Below are 18217 nucleotides of genomic sequence, written 5' to 3'. Positions count from 1 at the left end.
TCCAGAACTGTCTTAGGTATAAAATTTTTTTTGCATAATTGCTATTTTAGGCCTAAGACTGGGTTCCAGATGTGGCTGGAAGAAAACAGAAGTAATATTTTGTCTGACAATCCTGACTTTTCAGATGAAGCAGACATAATAAAAGAAGGAATGGTTCGATTTAAAGTACTGTCAACTGAAGAAAGGAAGGTAAGCATAATTGTACTGACATTGAGACTTTAGTGAATTCCTGGCTTTTAAAAATTCCCATAGAAAATGCTTTTTTTCTGTGTTGTAAAACTGAATACACTCAAACTCTTGGTGGAGAGGAGATGCAACAAACGAAATGTCAGTTTTGACATCTGCTGCTGCTGCTAAGTTGCTTCAGTCATGTCCGACTCTGTGCGACCCCATAGACGGCAGCCCACCAGGCTCCCCTGTCCCTGGGATTCTCCAGGCAAGGACACTGGAGTGGGTTGCCATTTCCTTCTCCAATGCATGAAAGTGAAAAGTGAAAGTGAAGTCGCTCAGTCGTGTCCGACTCTTCGCGACCCCATGGACTGCAGCCTACCAGGCTCCTCTGCCCATGGGATTTTCCAGGCAAGAGTACTGGAGTGGGGTGCCATCGTCTTCTCCGTTTGACATCTAGATCTATATAATAATTATTTAGTGTTGATGGTTAATTTTTTGGCAGATATACTACCTACATCTGTATAAGTTTCTGCATATTGTAAGTTAGGGGAATAGCCCAAGAAAAAGTACATTGCTTTTAAGTCAGAATCAAATAAAATTAGTAAGTAAAACTGGAATTAATTCACATTTTTGGACAACTGCTTTAGAGCCCTTGTAAGCAGAATTTCTTAAAATACTATTTACTTACACATTGAATACTAAATGAGAATACTGCTTTGTGAGGAAACAATCGGTGTTCTGTTCTAGCCTTTCATGTGGAAATTAGGACAGGTGAGTTGTACCTATCGCTTCTTAGGTCATTCTCTGCCATGTAGAAAAAGGCTAGGAGCAGCTTTCTTTTACAAGGGGAAGGAATGTGTATATTGTATCAAATCTCAGACTTACCTTCCCCAGGGATGACAAGGGTACAGCAATGGGTACCTTGTGACATAGATACTTACCTTGATAAACTGGTTTTACAAAATAAAGGTATTGCAAAATGAGGAAACTAGAAACTAGTCTAACCACCTCTAACCTTCTTTAGAATCTCATTAGCATCTTCATGTTTCTCATTTTTTGTGAGCATTTTGTGAGCATTTATAAAAGGATAAAAATTCTAAAGTATTAAATAAAATGGCATCTGAATGAATAAGACCATAAGCTGAAACTGTCAGCTTATGCAGGAAAAGAGGAAGAGACATGGCAAAACTTGTGGTCGTGTTTTTGAATACTTAAAATGTAATCAGCATTTTTAGTGTAAACCTTAAACATTTCTTAAATCCAGTCGGTTAACGTGAAAAATTCTACAGGTCACATGTACCCTTTTCAACAGTAATGACTGGGAAGGAAAATAAAGTAGGAGGAGGAGGAACTGTTAGTTATAACCTGTAGTTATAGTGTTTAATGGTTAATGGTTAATATGGTTAAATACAAGCAGAGTTTAGATTGAAATACTATAGTTAGAATGTAAATTTTTTAATGTGCCCTGCAATTAAATAATAAGCAATTTATTTTTCAAAAAAATGAGAACCCTTAATGATTAGCTTCACAATTCAAGTGCTAATTATGCTGCTTTACTGCATAATGTTTCCTGTAAAAGTAAATAAATCATTTCCTTCCTATTTATTTGTTATTTCCTAAAAATCTTTTCTCTTCAAATATTTTTACAAAGGCATGGGCTGCCAAGGCCAAAGGAGGAACTGCAAGTGATGGAGCTGAAGAAAAGAAGCGAAAACGTGTGGTCGATGAAAGTCAGGAAACTGAAAACCAGGAAGAAAAAATGAAGAATTTGAATTTACCTAAAAAGCAAAAACCTTTAGATCTTTCTACGAATGAGAAACTGTCAGCTTTTGCTTTTAAGCAGGAATAGAGTTAAGGAGGTAAATTTAGAACTTAGGAAAGTAATGGATCTTTGGTGAATCTAGACCTTTAAAAAATTCTGTCGGAAACTCTGTAAGTATTTTTGAAAGAGTTTAAAGATTGCTGTTTGTCTTTATAAGATAATCCAGTAATTTTATTGGTGCAGGTAGCAGGGCATCAGTAAAATCTATCATCTCTGCAGATTGCTCTGCCCCCAAATGGAGGGCCATTCAGAAGCATGACCATGGCCACTGACTGGAGGCCACTGTCATGTCCCATTGCAAGCTGGATTGATTTTGTTTCTTACCTTCAAAATCATTAAAGCCAAGGTCTTAAAACCTCTGAGCATTGAAGCCCCTTCTAGAGTGTTCCTTATTTGGTAAATATCACATATTGGGAAGTACTACAAAAGTCTTCTTCCAAAGTGTGTTACTATAGACTGCTCTTATGTCTATACTGGACCCAGGGGACCATATTTTTTTTCATATGGGCCCTAAACATGTAAATAATTTTGTAGATGAGACCTTTGTTTTGGAAATTTCTTCATATATTACTTTTATCTGTTTGTATTGCCTTTTTTTTTAATAAAACTTACATTTTCATATTTAGCTTAATATGGTCTTCACATTGTATTTCCATGAAATGGAAGTGTTTCTAGAAAATATATTTTATGTTTATTACCATAATTTTCACTACCCCCATCTTGTTTCTGTTGTTGTTCAGTCACTAAGTCATGTCTGACTGCAACCCCATGGACTGTAGCCTACCAGGTTCCTCCATCCATGGGATTTTCCAGGCAAGAATACTGGAGTGGGTTGCCATTTCCTTCTCCAGGAGATCTTCCCCGCCCAAGGGTTGAACCCCGGTCTCCCGCTTTGTAGGCACACACTTTACTGTCTGAGCCACCAGGGAAGCTCATTTGTAACAGTGTTAGAAACCTCCATCCATAGTACTTCAGGCACTCTGTTTACCAAATCGAATCCCTTGAATCTGTTCATCACCTCCACTGTATAAATCATAAGGGATTTGATTTAGGTCATACCTGAATAGCCTAATGGGTTTCCCTGTTTTTAATTTGAGCCTGAATTTTGCAGTGAGGCACTTGGGATCTGAGCCATAGTCAGCTCCAGGTCTTGTTTTTGCTGACTGTGTAGAGCTTCTCCATCTTTGGCTGCACAGAATATGAAAGAAAGTGAAAGTGTTAGTCGCTCAGTCATGTCTGACTTTTTGCGACCCCATGGACTGTATAGCCCACCAAGCTTCTCTGTCCATGGAATTCTCCAGGCCGGAGTGAGTTGCCATTTCCTCCTCCAGGGGATCTTGTCGACCCAGGGAATCTAGCCCAGGTCTCCCACATTGCAAACGGATTCTTTACCATCTGAGCCACCTAATTTCAGTATTGACCATCTAGTGATATCTGTGTAGAGTCGTCTCTTGGGTTGTTGGAAAAGAGTGTTTGCTATGACCAGTGTGTTCTCTTGACAAAACTCTGTTAGCCTTTGCTGTGCTTCATTTTGTACTCCAAGGCCAAACTTGCCTGTTACTCCAGCTATCTCTTGATTTCCTACTTTTGCATTCCTCTCCCCTATGATGAAAAGGACATATATTTTTGGTGTTAGTTCTAGAAGGTCTTGTAGGTTTTCATACAACTGGTCAACTTCAGCTTCTTTGGACACCTTCTAACCTGGGGAGCTTATCTTCTGGTGTCACATCTTTTTGCCTTTTCATACTGTCCATGAGGTTCTTGTGGCGAGAATACTGGAGTGGGTTGCCATTTCCTCCTCCAGTGGACCATGTTTTGTCAGAACTTTTCACTGTGACCTGTCCATCTTGGGTAGCCCTGTACAGACAACATGGCTCATAGCTTCATTGAATTATGCAAACCCCTTCACCCCTCATCCTGTTACACATTAAACACACAGAGGTATTGAAGATACTATTTTGATAATATTGAAGCTCAGCATATGCTCCTGGTAAACGACTCTGGTTATCAGCGTCAGCAGTGCTTTATTGAGTAAATCTTTGAAGCCTTGATAAGAGAGTAATTGAAGAGTGAGAAAGTGTTTAACTCCTCTTTTGTTTTGAAAAAACAAGATTTAATTAAGTAGTTCATACATATTTTTGGTTAGTATTCTAAGCAGAGCTTAATATAAACTGTCCCCACTTTATGAGGGACAGTACAGGGGTACTCTGGGGTAGGAGGATAGTAATAAAATCAAGTGATTCAAAATTGAGGGTAGTTTTAGGTTGGAAGGGACAAAATATGTTGAAATTTTAGATGTGTAGTGGCCAAAGGATATTTCTTGTCTCATGATTAAGATTGGAAAAGAGCATTTCTGATTTTTTAGGTAGGAGCTGGTATTGAGATGCATTGTAACACAGGTTAGGAGCACAGATTTCAAAGCCATACAGACTACCTGAGTTCAAAAGCTCACTGTAATACCTACCAGCTAAAATACCTTGGGCAAGTTGTAGCCTTTGTCCATTCACCTGTAAAATGGATATATTAATAATATGTAATTTAAGGGCTGTTAAGAGAATTAAACGAGGTAAAAGCACTTACCTGGCACATTGTAGTGTTTTAGATACTTATCAGCTATTGTTACTCTGTTGTTGGCTAGTTAGTCTTGCTTTGTCATTAAGTTTGATTCTGAATTAATTATGAATTAATGTTGGTTTCAAGATCCTTAAGTAAAAATTTTTTATATTACTTTGGAAAGCATGCTTATAGATAGGTATTTTGTTTTTACTTTTCCAACTTGCTTTTTATCACAGTGTATAATACTTAAGGATATTATACACTTGAGTGTTATATTTCAAATCCTTGAGTTTTATATTTCAAATCCATAGGAACCTGATGATACCAAGAATTTGCGAAAAAATTTTTTCTTTTTTTGTTGTTTTTTGGGTGATGCCTCATGGCATGCAGGATCTTAGTTCCCCATCCAGGGTTTAAACCTGTGCCCCCTTCAGAGAAAGTGTTGAGACTTAACCACTGGACAGCCAGGGAAGTCCCTGTAAAAGGTTGGTCTACATTTGTTTGGTTGAAGGAGCGTTTTTGTATTGACCTAGTTTAACTTAAAAATCCTGAATATTCATTGGAAGGACTGATGCTGAAGCTGAAGCTCCAGTACTTTGGCCACCTGATGTGAAGAACTGACTCATTGGAAAAGACCCTGATGTTGGGAAAGATTGAAGGCAGGAGGAGAAGGGGACGACAGAGGATGAGGTGGCTGGATGGCATCATTGACTCCATGGACATGAGTTTGAGTAATTTCCAGGAGTTGGTAATGGACAGGGAAGCCTGGAGTGCTGCAGTCCATGGGGTCGCAAAGAGTCAGACATGACTGAGAGAGTGAATTGAACTGAACTTAAAAATCAGAACTCATAAATGAAGAAATATCATCCCTATCTCATTTCTATATAATATTAAACTTTTAAGGAAAAAATGTTTTCAGAGAATTGGAACTTAATGCTAAGAAAATACAAATGGAAATAAACATATTAGCCATCATGATATCAGTACTGTTGCCTATTTTGAGCTTATGTTCTGTAGAAAGTGGTCTTATGCTCAGTTTCATTCTTCAGTAGAAAAAGCTTCTCAAAGAGCTTATTTTATAACTTTATATTCAAAAAGTCATCTAATTATCCCAGAGAGCAAGTGAGTGAGTACTGGGTTGTGCCTGCCAACTGTGGGGACAGTGGTAATCTATAACCACTCTAAATGCAGCAGCCTGAGGTAAGCCACTCTACCTACTCTCTACCATGGAGCAGATCCCTTTAGACAAAAGGATGAGACCCATCTATGTAGAAAGCGTCTTACTCAGTGACTGGTTATCTTAGGGGCTTTTTTGATTTTCCAGCTATTTTATAATGGAAGTATGTAATTTTCCCCCAGATGTTTATTTTTAAATTTTTTAAAGCTACAGAAAATTTCAAAGAGTACAGCAAACATACATATACCCTTTATCTAGATTGACTTATTGTTGACATTTTGCCATAAATGCTTTGTAAAACAGGGTTTTTCCTGAACCATTTGAAATATGCAACATGATATTTCACCCCTTGGTACTTCAATATACATCCAATAAAGACATTCTTCTACATAACCACAATATCATTATTATAACAGAAATTTAACAGAAGAATATTATTGCCTAACATGCATTTCATACTAAAATTTCACCCAAAGTGCCCATTAGGCTTTTCCCCCTCAGATCTAGGATCAATCGAAAGTATTGCATTGTATTTAGTTATTAGTAGTACATACTTTAGTTATTAGTATTACATACTAATAAAGAATGAGGAAGAACATCACTCCCAATCCTAATACCCACAGGTGACCACTGGTAAATGTGTATGTCATTAGGTTTTTTTTCTGTATATATATTCTTTTTTTATTGTTTTCACCTAGGTCTGCAGTCCAAATTCATGTTCAACAGAGGGTTAAAGGAAAAATACAACAGCCCGAGCCTATAGTTTAAAGTGCAGCCTTTTGCTGGTAGTATTCCTGTAATTAAAACCAGTTTCTACCTACTCAGGAACTGTGTCATAAAGAGCGAAAACTGATGGAGTGGAAGGTAAACATTGGAGTCAAAAAGCCAAAAGTTGGTTCTTTGAAAGACTGATACATTAGAAAAAAATCAGACAAGATAAATCATTATACAAAGAGAAAAGCATAAATAAGTAATATTAGAAGTGAAAAGGAAATTATTAATGACAAAATCTACAGATTTTTTTTAAAGTTAAGAAGGGACTTGGGGACTTACCTGGTAGTGCAGTGGATTAAGAATCCACCTGCCAGGATATAAAATTAACACACAGAAATCCCTTGTATTCCTATACACTAACAATGAGAAAACAGAAATTAAGTAAACAATTCCATTCACCATTGCAATGAAAAGAATAAAATACTTAGGAATAAATCTACCAAAAGAAACAAAAGACCTATATATAGAAAACTATAAAACACTGATGAAAGAAATCAAAGATGACAAATAAATGGAGAAATACACCATGTTCATGGATTGGAAGAATCAATATAGTGAAAATGAGTATACTACCCAAAGCAAGCTATAGATTCAATGCAATCCCTATCAAGCTACCAATGGTATTTTTCACAGAACTAGAACAAATAATTTCACAATTTGTATGGAAATACAAAAACCTTGAATAGCCAAAGCAATCTTGAGAAAGAAGAATGGAACTGGAGGAATCAACCTGCCTGACTACAGACTCTACTACAAAGCTACAGTCATCAAGACAGTATGGTACTGGCACAAAGACAGAAATATAGATCAATGGAACAAAATAGAAAGCCCAAAGATAAATCCACACACCTATGGACACCTTATCTTTGGCAAAGGAGGCAAGAATACACAATGGAGAAAAGATAATCTCTTTTAAAAGTGGTGCTGGGAAAACCAGTCAACCACTTGTAAAAGAATGAAACTAAAACACTTTCTAACACCATACACAAAAATAAACTCAAAATGGATTAAAGATCTAAATGTAAGACCAGAAACTATAAAACTCCTAGAGGAAAACTTTGGCAAAACACTCTGACATAAATCACAGCAGGATCCTCTATGACCCACCTCCTAGAGTAATGGAAATAAAAGCAAAAATAAACAAATGGGACCTAATTAAACTGAAAAGCTTTTGCACAATGAAGGAAACTATAAGCAAGGTGTAAAGACAGCCTCAGAATGGGAGAAAATAATAGCAAATGAAGCAACTGACAAAGAATTAATCTCAAAAATATACAAGCAGCTCCTGCAGCTCAATTCCAGAAAAATAAATGACCCAATCAAAAAATGGGCCAAAGAACTAACCAGACATTTCTCCAAAGAAGACATACAGATGGCTAACAAACATATGAAAAGATGCCTAACATCACTTATTATCAGAGAAATGTAAATCAAAACCACAATGAAGTACCATCTCACACCAGTCAGAATGGCTGCTATCAAAAAGTCTACAAACAATAAATGCTGGAGAGGGTGTGGAGAAAAGGGAACCCTCCTACACTGTTGGTGGGAATGCAAACTAGTACAGCCACTATGGAGAACAGTGTGGAGATTCCTTAAAAAACTGGAAATAGAACTGCCATATGATCCAGCCATCCCACTCCTGGGCATACACAGAAACCAGAATTGAAAGAGACACGTGTACCCTAATGTTCATTGCAGCACTGTTTACAGTAGCCAGGACACAGAAGCGACCTACATGTCCATTGGCAGATGAATGGATAAGAAAGCTGTGCTACATAAACACAATGGAATATTACTCAGCCATTAAAAAGAATGCATTTGAATCAGTTCTAATGAGGTGGATGAAATTGGAGCCTATTATACAGAGTAAAGTAAGTCAAATAAAAACACCAATACAGTACATTAATGCATATATATGGAATTTAGAAAGACGGTAACGACCCTATATGTGAGACAGCAGAAGAGACACAGATGTATAGAACAGTCTTTTGGACTCTGGGAGAAGGCGAGGGGGGCATGATTTGAGAAAATGGCATTGAAACATGTATATTATCATATGTGAAACAGATCGCCAGTCTAGGTTCAATGAATGAGACAGGGTGCTCAGGGCTGGTGCACTGGGATGACCCTGAAGGATGGGATGTGGAGGGAGGTGGGAGGGGGGTTTAGGATGGGGAACACACGTACACCCATGGCTGATTCATGTCAATGTATGGCAGAAACCACTACAATACTGTAATTAGCCTCCAATTAAAATTAAAAAAAAAAAAAAAAAAAGAATCCACCTGCCAATGCAGGGGACACCAGTTCAATCCCTGGTCTGGGGAAGATTCCACAGGCCAGCTGCAGAGCAACTAAGCCCATAGGCCACTGAGCCCATGCTCTCGAGCCCATGGCTGAGGCCATGCTCTGGAGCCTGAGAGCCACAACTACTGAGCCTGCATTCGCAGTTACTGAAGCACTCGCTCCTAGAGGCTGTGCTCCACATGAGAGGCCACTGCAATGGAAAGCCCGTGCACCACAACGAAAAGTAGCCTCTGCTTGCGCAACTAGAGAAAACCCATGCAAGGCAAAGAAGACCCATCACAGCCAAAAATAAGTAAAAATAAGAGGCTTATGATGGTGAGTTTTATGGGTCAACTGACTAGGGTACCATTGTTATTTAATTAAATACTAACCTATATGTTGCTATGGAGGTATTTTTATAGAGTGTTTTAAAGTTCATGACCAGTTGACTTTAATAGATTATCCTAGATAGTCTGTGTGGGTCTGATTCAATAAATTGAAAGGTCGTAAGAGCAGAACTGAGGATTCCCTGAGGGAGAAGAAGAAACCACACCTGTAGAAAGCAGTTTCCGCTCATGCCTGAGTTTTTCAGGCTGCTTTTCCGTAAGGTCTACCCTATGATTTAGGGTTTTAGTCCTGCCTTCCAGCCTTCACAATCATCTAAATCAATTCTTGCAATAAATTTCAATATATGTCTCCTACTGGTTCTGTTTCTCTGGTTGAATACTGACTAATTCAAGACTTTTAAATGCTTTATGACTATAAAGTGGAAAATTCTGATGAACAAGTTTCTATAAAAAAGACCAAAATGCTGCTGCTGCTGCTGCTAAGTCGCTTCAGTCGTGTCCGACTCTGTGCGACCCTGTAGACGGCAGCCCACCAGGCTCCCCCATCCCTGGGGTTCTCCAGGCAAGAACGCTGGAGTGGGTTGTCATTTCCTTCTCCAATGCATGAAAGTGAAAAGTGAAAGTGAAGTCGCTCAGTCGTGTCCGACTCTGAGCGACCCCATGGACTGCAGCCTATCAGGCTCCTCCATCCATGGGATTTTCCAGGCAAGAGTGCTGGAGTGGGTTGCCATTGCCCAAAATACTTAGGCATAAATTTAACATATGTGAATTATGTCTGCAAAGTTGTTATTTAAAAAATTGAATCAAGTTGCAAACTTTCAATTGCAAAATAAATGAGTCGTGGGTATGAAATGTTCAGGGTGAATAAAGTCAATAACTATGTAACATCTTTGGTGACAGATTGTAACTAGATGTGATCCTTTGGAAATTTATAGAAATATCAAATTAGTACATTGTGTTAACAGGAGCTAACAGTATTACAAGTCAGTTGTACTTCAAAGCAAACTTATAGAAAAAGATCAGATTTGTGGTTTCCAGAGGCAGGGGTAGAGGGGAGGGGAATTGGATGAAGATAGTCAAAAGGTATTAATACAAATTTCCAGCCCTAGGATAAGTACTAGGGATGTATCTCAAAGTGTCGGACAGGACTTAGTGACTGAACAACAACAACCGTGCACAGCATGATATAATTAACACTATTGCATGTGATATAGGAAAGTTAAGACAGTAAATCCTGAGTTCTCCTCACAAGAAAAATATTTAATTTATTTTATTTTGTATCTACAAGATGATCACTGAACTTATATAAGATTACTGAACTATATAAGATATTCATTGAAATTATTGTGATAATTACTCCATGCTGTATGTGAGCCAAATCCTTATGTTTTACACCTTAAATTTACACAGTACTGTTCATCAGTTATATCTCAATAAAACTGGAAGAAAAAAAAAACTGACTCAAAGAAATAGAAAATCTAAATAGCCTATAGCCAGTTTAAAAAGTTAGTCTATATTTTAAATACTTCTCTGAAAGAAAGCACCCAGCTGGGTTAAGTAAAAGTTACAACCATATATTATTGATATAGCAGCTGTCGTTAACCTTGATATCAAAAGCTGACAAGATTAGTTTTAAAAAGGAAAATTGTAAACAAATCTCATTCATGAACATAGAAGAAAAATTCTAAGTAAAAATTTTAGTTGGCCAGATCCAACTTTGTGTTTATAAAGATACTATTTAGTTATCCCATTGACTTGATTGCAAGAATATAACATTGATCTAGCATTAGAAAGTCAGTTAATGTTGATTAAAGGACAAAATTAAAGTCTTGCATAAAATCATATATCTATAATATCATATAAGAAACGAATTGCTAGTCCAGGTTCGATGCAGGATACAGGAAGCTTGGGGCTGGTGCACTGGGATGGCCCAGAGGGATGGGATGGTATGGGGAGGGAGGTGGGAGGGGGATGGAGAAGGCACTGGCACCCCACTCCAGTACTCTTGCCTGGAAAATCCCATGGACAGAGGAGCCTGGTAGGCTGCAGTCCATGGGGTCGCTCAGAGTCGGACACGACTGAGCGACTTCACTTTCACTTTTCACTTTCACCCAATGGAGAAGGAAATGGCAACCCACTCCAGTGTTCTTGCCTGGAGAATCCCAGGGATGGCAGAGCCTGGTGGGCTGCTGTCTATGGGGTCGCACAGAGTCAGACACGACTGAAGCGACTTAGCAGCAGCAGCAGCAGTGGGAGGGGGGTTCAGGATGGGGACCACGTGTACACCCATGGCAGATGCATTTTGATGTATGGCAAAACCAGTACAATATTGTAAAGTAAAATAAATAAATAAATTTTAAAAATATATATTAAAAAAAATCATGTATCTTGTTTAAAGGTGTTTGTGCCATTCTGGTTTTTTCTGACACTTTTTGGAATTAACTTTTTATGTTACTGAACTGTTTCACTCAAGGGCTTGTAAACACACTAATGTATTCTTATAATGAGGGTAATAATATAAGCATAAATTTAAACTAATGCCAAACTTTTTAAAAAGGGGGGAATGCTATTATTCTTTTAATTGTAAATTGTATTTCATTTACAAGAACTCTCTCTTCGGTTTTCTCCAGGTATATTTTTCTGTCAGATTGTATATGTATTGTATTGTAGAGATACTTGTTGATCTCGCCAAGAAACCCATGTTTTCAAGGGAAGAAACCATGTTGGTGGGGTGATTGGCATAGTCGATACCATACAATTTTTGGAACTTGGTAGGCTTAGGATTTATATATTGCCTTTACCACTGGAGCTATGTGACTCTGGGAACCATTTAACCTCTGTGATTCTGTTCCCTGTGGTCCTTGTAATAGAAATGACAGCGATTTTCTGCTCAGACCTCCTCAGAGAACCTCACTGGCCACATCCCCAGAAGGATAGCCACTTATCACTTGCTATCACTTCTCCAGGCCACACCACACCAGACGTGCACAACTGACCTCAGTATTCAGTGATCCCATCTCTCTTCCTGAAATTTGGAATGTGGACACCAAGGCAGAATCAGTTAATCTGAGGAACCGAGCTTCACGGGTATGTAAAAGCACGTGCTGTGGCCATAGCAGGGGAAAGCTAAAGTTGTGGGGAAGCAGAGAAACAAATGAGCAGAGGAAAACCTTTTTGCTTCTCTCGTGAAAACAGACAAGGGGGGAAAAAATTAAAAACAAACAGATGTTGTCAGGTAATCATTATCTCAGATGCTTTGTGGCCCTGATAACAGAAACCCTAGAGAAAGAAGGATGAAGAGTAGCACTCTAATTCTTAAAGAATGCTGTAGAGCAGATTAATGGCAAATAAAGTATTCAATGAAAGCTGGAACCTGGCTTCCACAGAGTGTTGTTCCTCTCTGAAGACAGATGGTTTGGAATTGATATAGCTGGTTTTTCTAAAGAGGGAAGAGTGGTTCAATGAGATAGAGACTCTTCATGACATCATTTCACCCTCAAATGTTATAGCAGCTGATTAAAAATAGTAGCTTGGCATATCTAGAATATGTAAAGAACTCGCAAACTCAGCATTAAAGACAAATGTAATCCAATTAGAAATGAACAGAAGACACAAACATACATTTTCCTAAGAAACGTTTTTCTTAAGAGGATATACAGAAGGTAAATACATGAAAGGATGTTCAAGAGTATTAGCTATTAGAGAAATACAAATTGAAACTATAGTGAGATTTCACTGCAGACCTATAAGAACAGCAAAGTGAAATGATAACACCAAATGCAAGTAAGGATGCAGAGAAACTGGGATCACTAGTATTGCTGGTGGGAATGGAAAATTGTACACCCATTTGAGAAAATAGTTTGATAGTTCCTTTCAAAACTAAAAGGAACTTACCTACATGACCCGAATTGCCCTTTTAAGCACTTATCCCAGAGAAATTAAGACTTATTTTCACATAGGAAATAACTTGTACATGACTGTCATAGCAGCTTTATTTTAAATAGCACCAAACTGGCAACTACCCACATGTCCCTCAGTGACTAAATAATCTCTAGTACTTTCACACCATGCATGGCATACTACCCGGTAATAAAAAGGAACAAATTACTGATACAAGCAACAGTTAGGATTAACTTCAAGAAACTTGAGCTGACTGAAAGAAAGCCAATCTCAAAAGGATATTTTGATGTCATTCCACTGCATGATTCCATTTATACAACATTCATGAAATAATCAGAGACAGAAAATGTATTAGTAGTTGCCAGGGTTAAAGATGGGGAGAGGGGGATGTGGCTATATAGGAGTGACAAGAGCAAGTCTTAAGGTGATGGTACAATTAAGTATCTTGATTACGGTGGTAGTTTCACAAGGATTTACTTGTGATAAGATTGCATAGAGGTACACACACAAATAAGTCTGTGCTGGTGAAATCTGAATAAGTGTTATAGATTATTTCAGTGTCAATTTCTTGGTTTTGATATTCTATTAATATCACTTTGTAAGATAGTAATACTGGGAGGGGGGATATCTAAGGAATATCTGGGGGATATCTGGGGAATATTTCATTTCTACAACTAGAAATGAAAAACTTTAATGAGGCATCTTTACCTAATGGAAGAGAATTCATATCCCTGACCCCCAACAGGGATATAAGTTCTTTAAAAGCAGACATGGGTTTTGTGTATTGTCAAAGCCTGGCACAGTGCCTCTCCTAAACAAGATAATCAATATGTTTTTCTTGTCAACACTAATAAAGGATTCTGAGCTCACAACTGAGAAACCTGAATGTTTATTTGTATGCTGCTGCTGCTGCTAAGTCACTTCAGTTGTGTCCAACCCTGTGCGACCCCATAGACAGCAGCCCACCAGGCTCTGCCATCCCTGGGATTCTCCAGGCAAGAATACTGAAGTGGGTTGCCATTTCCTTCTCCAATGCATGAGAGTAAAAAGTGAAAGTGAAGTCTCTCAGTTGTGTCCAACTCTTTGCAACCCCATGAACTGTGCCTACCAGGCTCCTCCGTCCATGTGGTTTTCCAGGCAAGAGTTTATTTCTTTCTCCAGAGTTTATTTATTTCTCCAGTTTATTTGTATAGTTTTCAGTATACCAAGAAAAGTGCTCATTAGCATTTTGAAGTAATTTTATGATTAATTTGGAGAAGGAAATGGCAACCCATTCCAGTATTCTTGCCTGGAGAATCCCATGGACGGAGGAGCCTGGTAGGCTACAGTCCACTGGGTCGCAAAGAGTCGGACATGACTGAGCGACTTCACTTTCACTTTATGATTAATTTGCATAATAAAGTGGTAATAAGAAAAAAAACTTTATTTGAAATGTTCACAAGAATTTTAACATAGTAAACCTCAACTCAAACATTGACACACAAACAATAAAAAATATTAAAGAGTATCATCATACATCATTTTGGCAAAACAAGATGGTCCAAGTTCTTGTCACAAAATATTGCATAGTGACATTTTTCTTGTCAAATGACTAACAGGATGAAAATACCACATTTCTTTTGTGTCCTTAGGAATATGTAGGTCATTTATCGATTATTGAGTTTTGAGAAGATTCATCTACAATATATTCATCTGAAAGCTCATAACCTGACCAATTTTGCCATCATTAACAGAGTCTAAGAGTGCTGCTACCTGCCTCTTTCCATTTATCTTCTGATTCATCTAATAACTTTGAAACATCTTCCTCTATCAATTTCCTTTTATTTGCCACTATGAATGGAAAATGGAAAATTCTGAATTCTCAACTTGTTCTATGAAATCTTGAAGCAAACCATAAAGATAGTCCCTTCAAGTCTTATTTTATTCCTTCTTGAAAAATGAAAGCAATACTTTGGGCACTATGATAAGAAAACTGCAGGATAATATATGTTTTAAAGACAGTGCATCATCTTTTAAGGGATTTCATCATTTTCCATTTTTTGTATAACTTAATTCTTTTTAAAATATAGCTAGGATAAATTGGTGTATGATAAGAGTTCCCTAAATGATGAAGTGGCAAAACATGAAGTCAGAAAAATAAAATCAGTAAAATCCCATAATGTGTCTTAGATTTATAAAAGTGTCAGTGGCCCATATGGTAATAAATTTTATTTTAAAAAATTCTATATTCCCTTCATTTTGGGGGAAGACCTCTAAGAAGGAAAAAGTCATAAAATAGTACTCCATATAGAAAGTTAGAACTGCCCCAAAAGAAAATTTAAAAACTAGTTTCAGGTCCAGCAGAGCCTGAGGTTATTCCATGGGTTAATGATGAGCTATTGCTAACTCGCTTTGGATAATGAGGTTACAAGGACAGACACTGTTGGTTGCCCACCGAAAAGCCTTCCCCTCTTTTTACTTAGTTTAATGGAACCCTCATTTCACTTTGCAACAGCAACGATGGATGTAAGCCATTCTTTTTCGCCAGCAGTTGGTCTTTGGGTGGCTGTGTTTTAGCCAATGAAATAAGGAGAAATCTCCTGGGGTGGAGGTAGGTGAGCTTCTTAGAAAGTCTTCCTCACTGACAAAGAGGAGGAGTTGATTTTAGCTTCACTTTCCCTGCTGTGTTTGAACACTTTATGCTCAGAGCGACAGCAGCCATCTGTGTCTGGGAGGGCAGACATTGACAACATGCTGAGCATGACTAACGAGAGAGTCGGGAAGAGCCTGAGTCCTTGATGACATTACAGCGTCCCTGAGCCATCCCTACAATGTCATCTCCAGGATTCTGGTTAAGTGAAACAGTAAGCATCTGCATTTTTTAAGCAGGTGGGTTCTCATCCTTGGCTGCATTTGAGAATGAGTCTTCTCAATGCCCAAGTCAAACCCCAGACCAATGAAATTGGATTTCACCAGGTAGGAGTCAGTTTTCCTAGGTGATTCTAACATGCAGCCATTTTGAGAGCCACCGGTTCAGGCCACTTTTAGTTGGGCATTCCATTTCTGGCAGGAAAAGAAATCCTACATGATGCAGTTTCTCATTGAAAACATTTATTTCAGTCAGATAAAACTCAGATTCTCCAAATGGTGAAAAGATCAGAACCAGTTTGTTTTCTCATCAGTTTTGGTTCATCCATCTGTGAAACATTCATAACATTGCAGTTAATTTCCACAAGTACTTGGATGACTGGCTGGGACAAATGTATAGTAGCAGTCGTGATGCTAAAAATAAAAATACTCTCAGAACAACAAAGAAACATGGCTTTACACAACTCTGTTAAGCTGTTCCATTCTCTTTGTCTTTATTGTAATTTTCAATTTGCTTTTTTAATGCTGGTATTTTCTGGCAGAATGGGATGGTAAGTCTGCCTGGAAGACGGGTGTGTCTTACAGGCAGCAATGTCTCTGAGTTTCTCAGATGTAAAGTCATCAACTGAAACATGTCCGACTCTTTGCAACCCCATGGACTGTAGCCTACCAGGCTCCTCTGTCCATGGGATTTTCCAGGCAATAGTACTGGAGTGGGTTGCCTTTTCCTTCTCCAGGGCATCTTCCTGACCCAGGGATCAAACCCGGGTCTCCCACATTGTAGACAGACGCTTTACCATCTGAGCCACCAGGGAAATCCTCTCAACTGAAACCAAGTCGCCCTAAAACCGAATTCCTCTGAGGAGTTTATGGTTAACCTCTCTATCCTAAACTTTATTCCCTGTCTCGTCCCCTCTGACCTCAATCCCATGCTGACTGAAGTTTATAATCAAACCAGAGTCAAGGGACTAAAATTGCTGCTGTTGATAACTTTGTTAATATGCTAAAATGGCTATTGTCAACTTATCACTGACATACAGACTCAGATTTTCTCTAGGGCAGGATGAACTAGCAGAACCATCCCTGCCAACCCGGTCATGGACCACCAGACTGGAGACTCAAAACTGTAGGCATCCTGACCCTCAAAACTATGATTAAGAAATATCACGAGAAAGACAAATATTGTATGATATCATTTATATGTGGAGTCCTAAAAAATGATACAAATGAATTTATTTACAAAACAAATATAGACTCGCAGACATAAAACAATAACCTTTGGTTACCGAAGGGGATGGAAGGGTGATGGATACACTGGGAGTTTAGGATTAACATATACACATTACTGTATATAAAATGAATAAACAACGGGACCTACTATATAGCACAGGAAACTATAATTGCTAACTTGTAGTAACCTACAATGGAAAAGAATCTGAAAAATAATGTATATGTATAACTGAATCACTTTGCTGTACACTTGAACTGACACAACATTGTAAGTTCACTATACTTCAATTGTTTAAAAAAATGAAAACAGAGAAATATCACAAGATGACACTTAGCCCCAGTTTCTTTGTTCTTCCCATTAAACCACCCCTCTAACTCAAAGACCAAGTGACAGTGGATCTGAGGCTTCTCTCCACTCACTTGTTTGGCGCCCTGCAATAAACCCTTACCTGTTGCAAACACCTGCTATCTGTTTGGTTTTCGGCACTGCAGGCAGACAATCCCTTGCTCAGTTATGCAACCAAAGAGCATCAGGAGACTCCCATGTAAGGAGCTGCCCCATCAAGGCCATAACCATCCATCATCCCCTCTCACATGTGTGTACTTACAGAGAGAACAGCTGTAAAACACAACCAAGCAAACAAAACAAAAGGAGGGCATGGTAACATTTTCTAATAATCCAGTGTTTTAAGACCTGTGTCTGAAAACTGTCAAATCGCTTGCTGAATTACTGACCACCCAATTTTTTTCCCTTTGCCTCTAGAGATCCCATTAATAATAGAAAAGAAATGAAAATTAAAAATAAACAGATCCACAAAATTGAGGATGAAGTGAAAGGAATGAGGGACATCCGTGCATGAGAGGATTCAGTACATTTAGGAGGACAGGAAAAAGAGAAGGCCACCCAATGAACAAGGCAGGGAAACTATCATCCAGGCCTGCTCTTTTCCTCATTGGCACACTATAGGAGCTCTCATTCAACTGCAGATTAGGGCTCAGATCTAGGGTGGGGTAGGTGATGTCAATGAGGCTGTTCTGGTCTGTGGACCACCTGTTGAGTAAATAACAGGGGAGAAGATATAAGGAGGGGCTACATAGCCCAGA

The 18217-nt window shown here is 38.4% G+C and overlaps 1 protein-coding gene across 2 annotated transcripts in view; it reads left to right on the top strand.

Annotated features, from left to right (window-relative positions):
- WDHD1 (WD repeat and HMG-box DNA binding protein 1) overlaps positions 1–2624 on the top strand; it is a 55006-nt gene extending 52382 nt beyond the window's left edge. For both annotated transcript variants that reach the window (XM_055538114.1, XM_055538115.1), the window contains 2 exons: positions 51–189; positions 1823–2624. In XM_055538114.1, the coding sequence (XP_055394089.1) occupies positions 51–189; positions 1823–2020 (337 nt within the window). In that variant the 3' untranslated portion in view covers positions 2021–2624. The remainder of the gene's footprint in view (positions 1–50; positions 190–1822) is intronic.
- Positions 2625–18217: the final 15593 nt, after the last annotated feature.

The sequence above is a fragment of the Bubalus kerabau genome, chromosome 10 (assembly GCF_029407905.1).
Source record: "Bubalus kerabau isolate K-KA32 ecotype Philippines breed swamp buffalo chromosome 10, PCC_UOA_SB_1v2, whole genome shotgun sequence".
NCBI lineage: Eukaryota > Metazoa > Chordata > Mammalia > Artiodactyla > Bovidae > Bubalus > Bubalus kerabau.
Note: the sequence above shows the minus strand (reverse complement) of the source record. Positions and strands in the feature narration are given on the sequence as shown.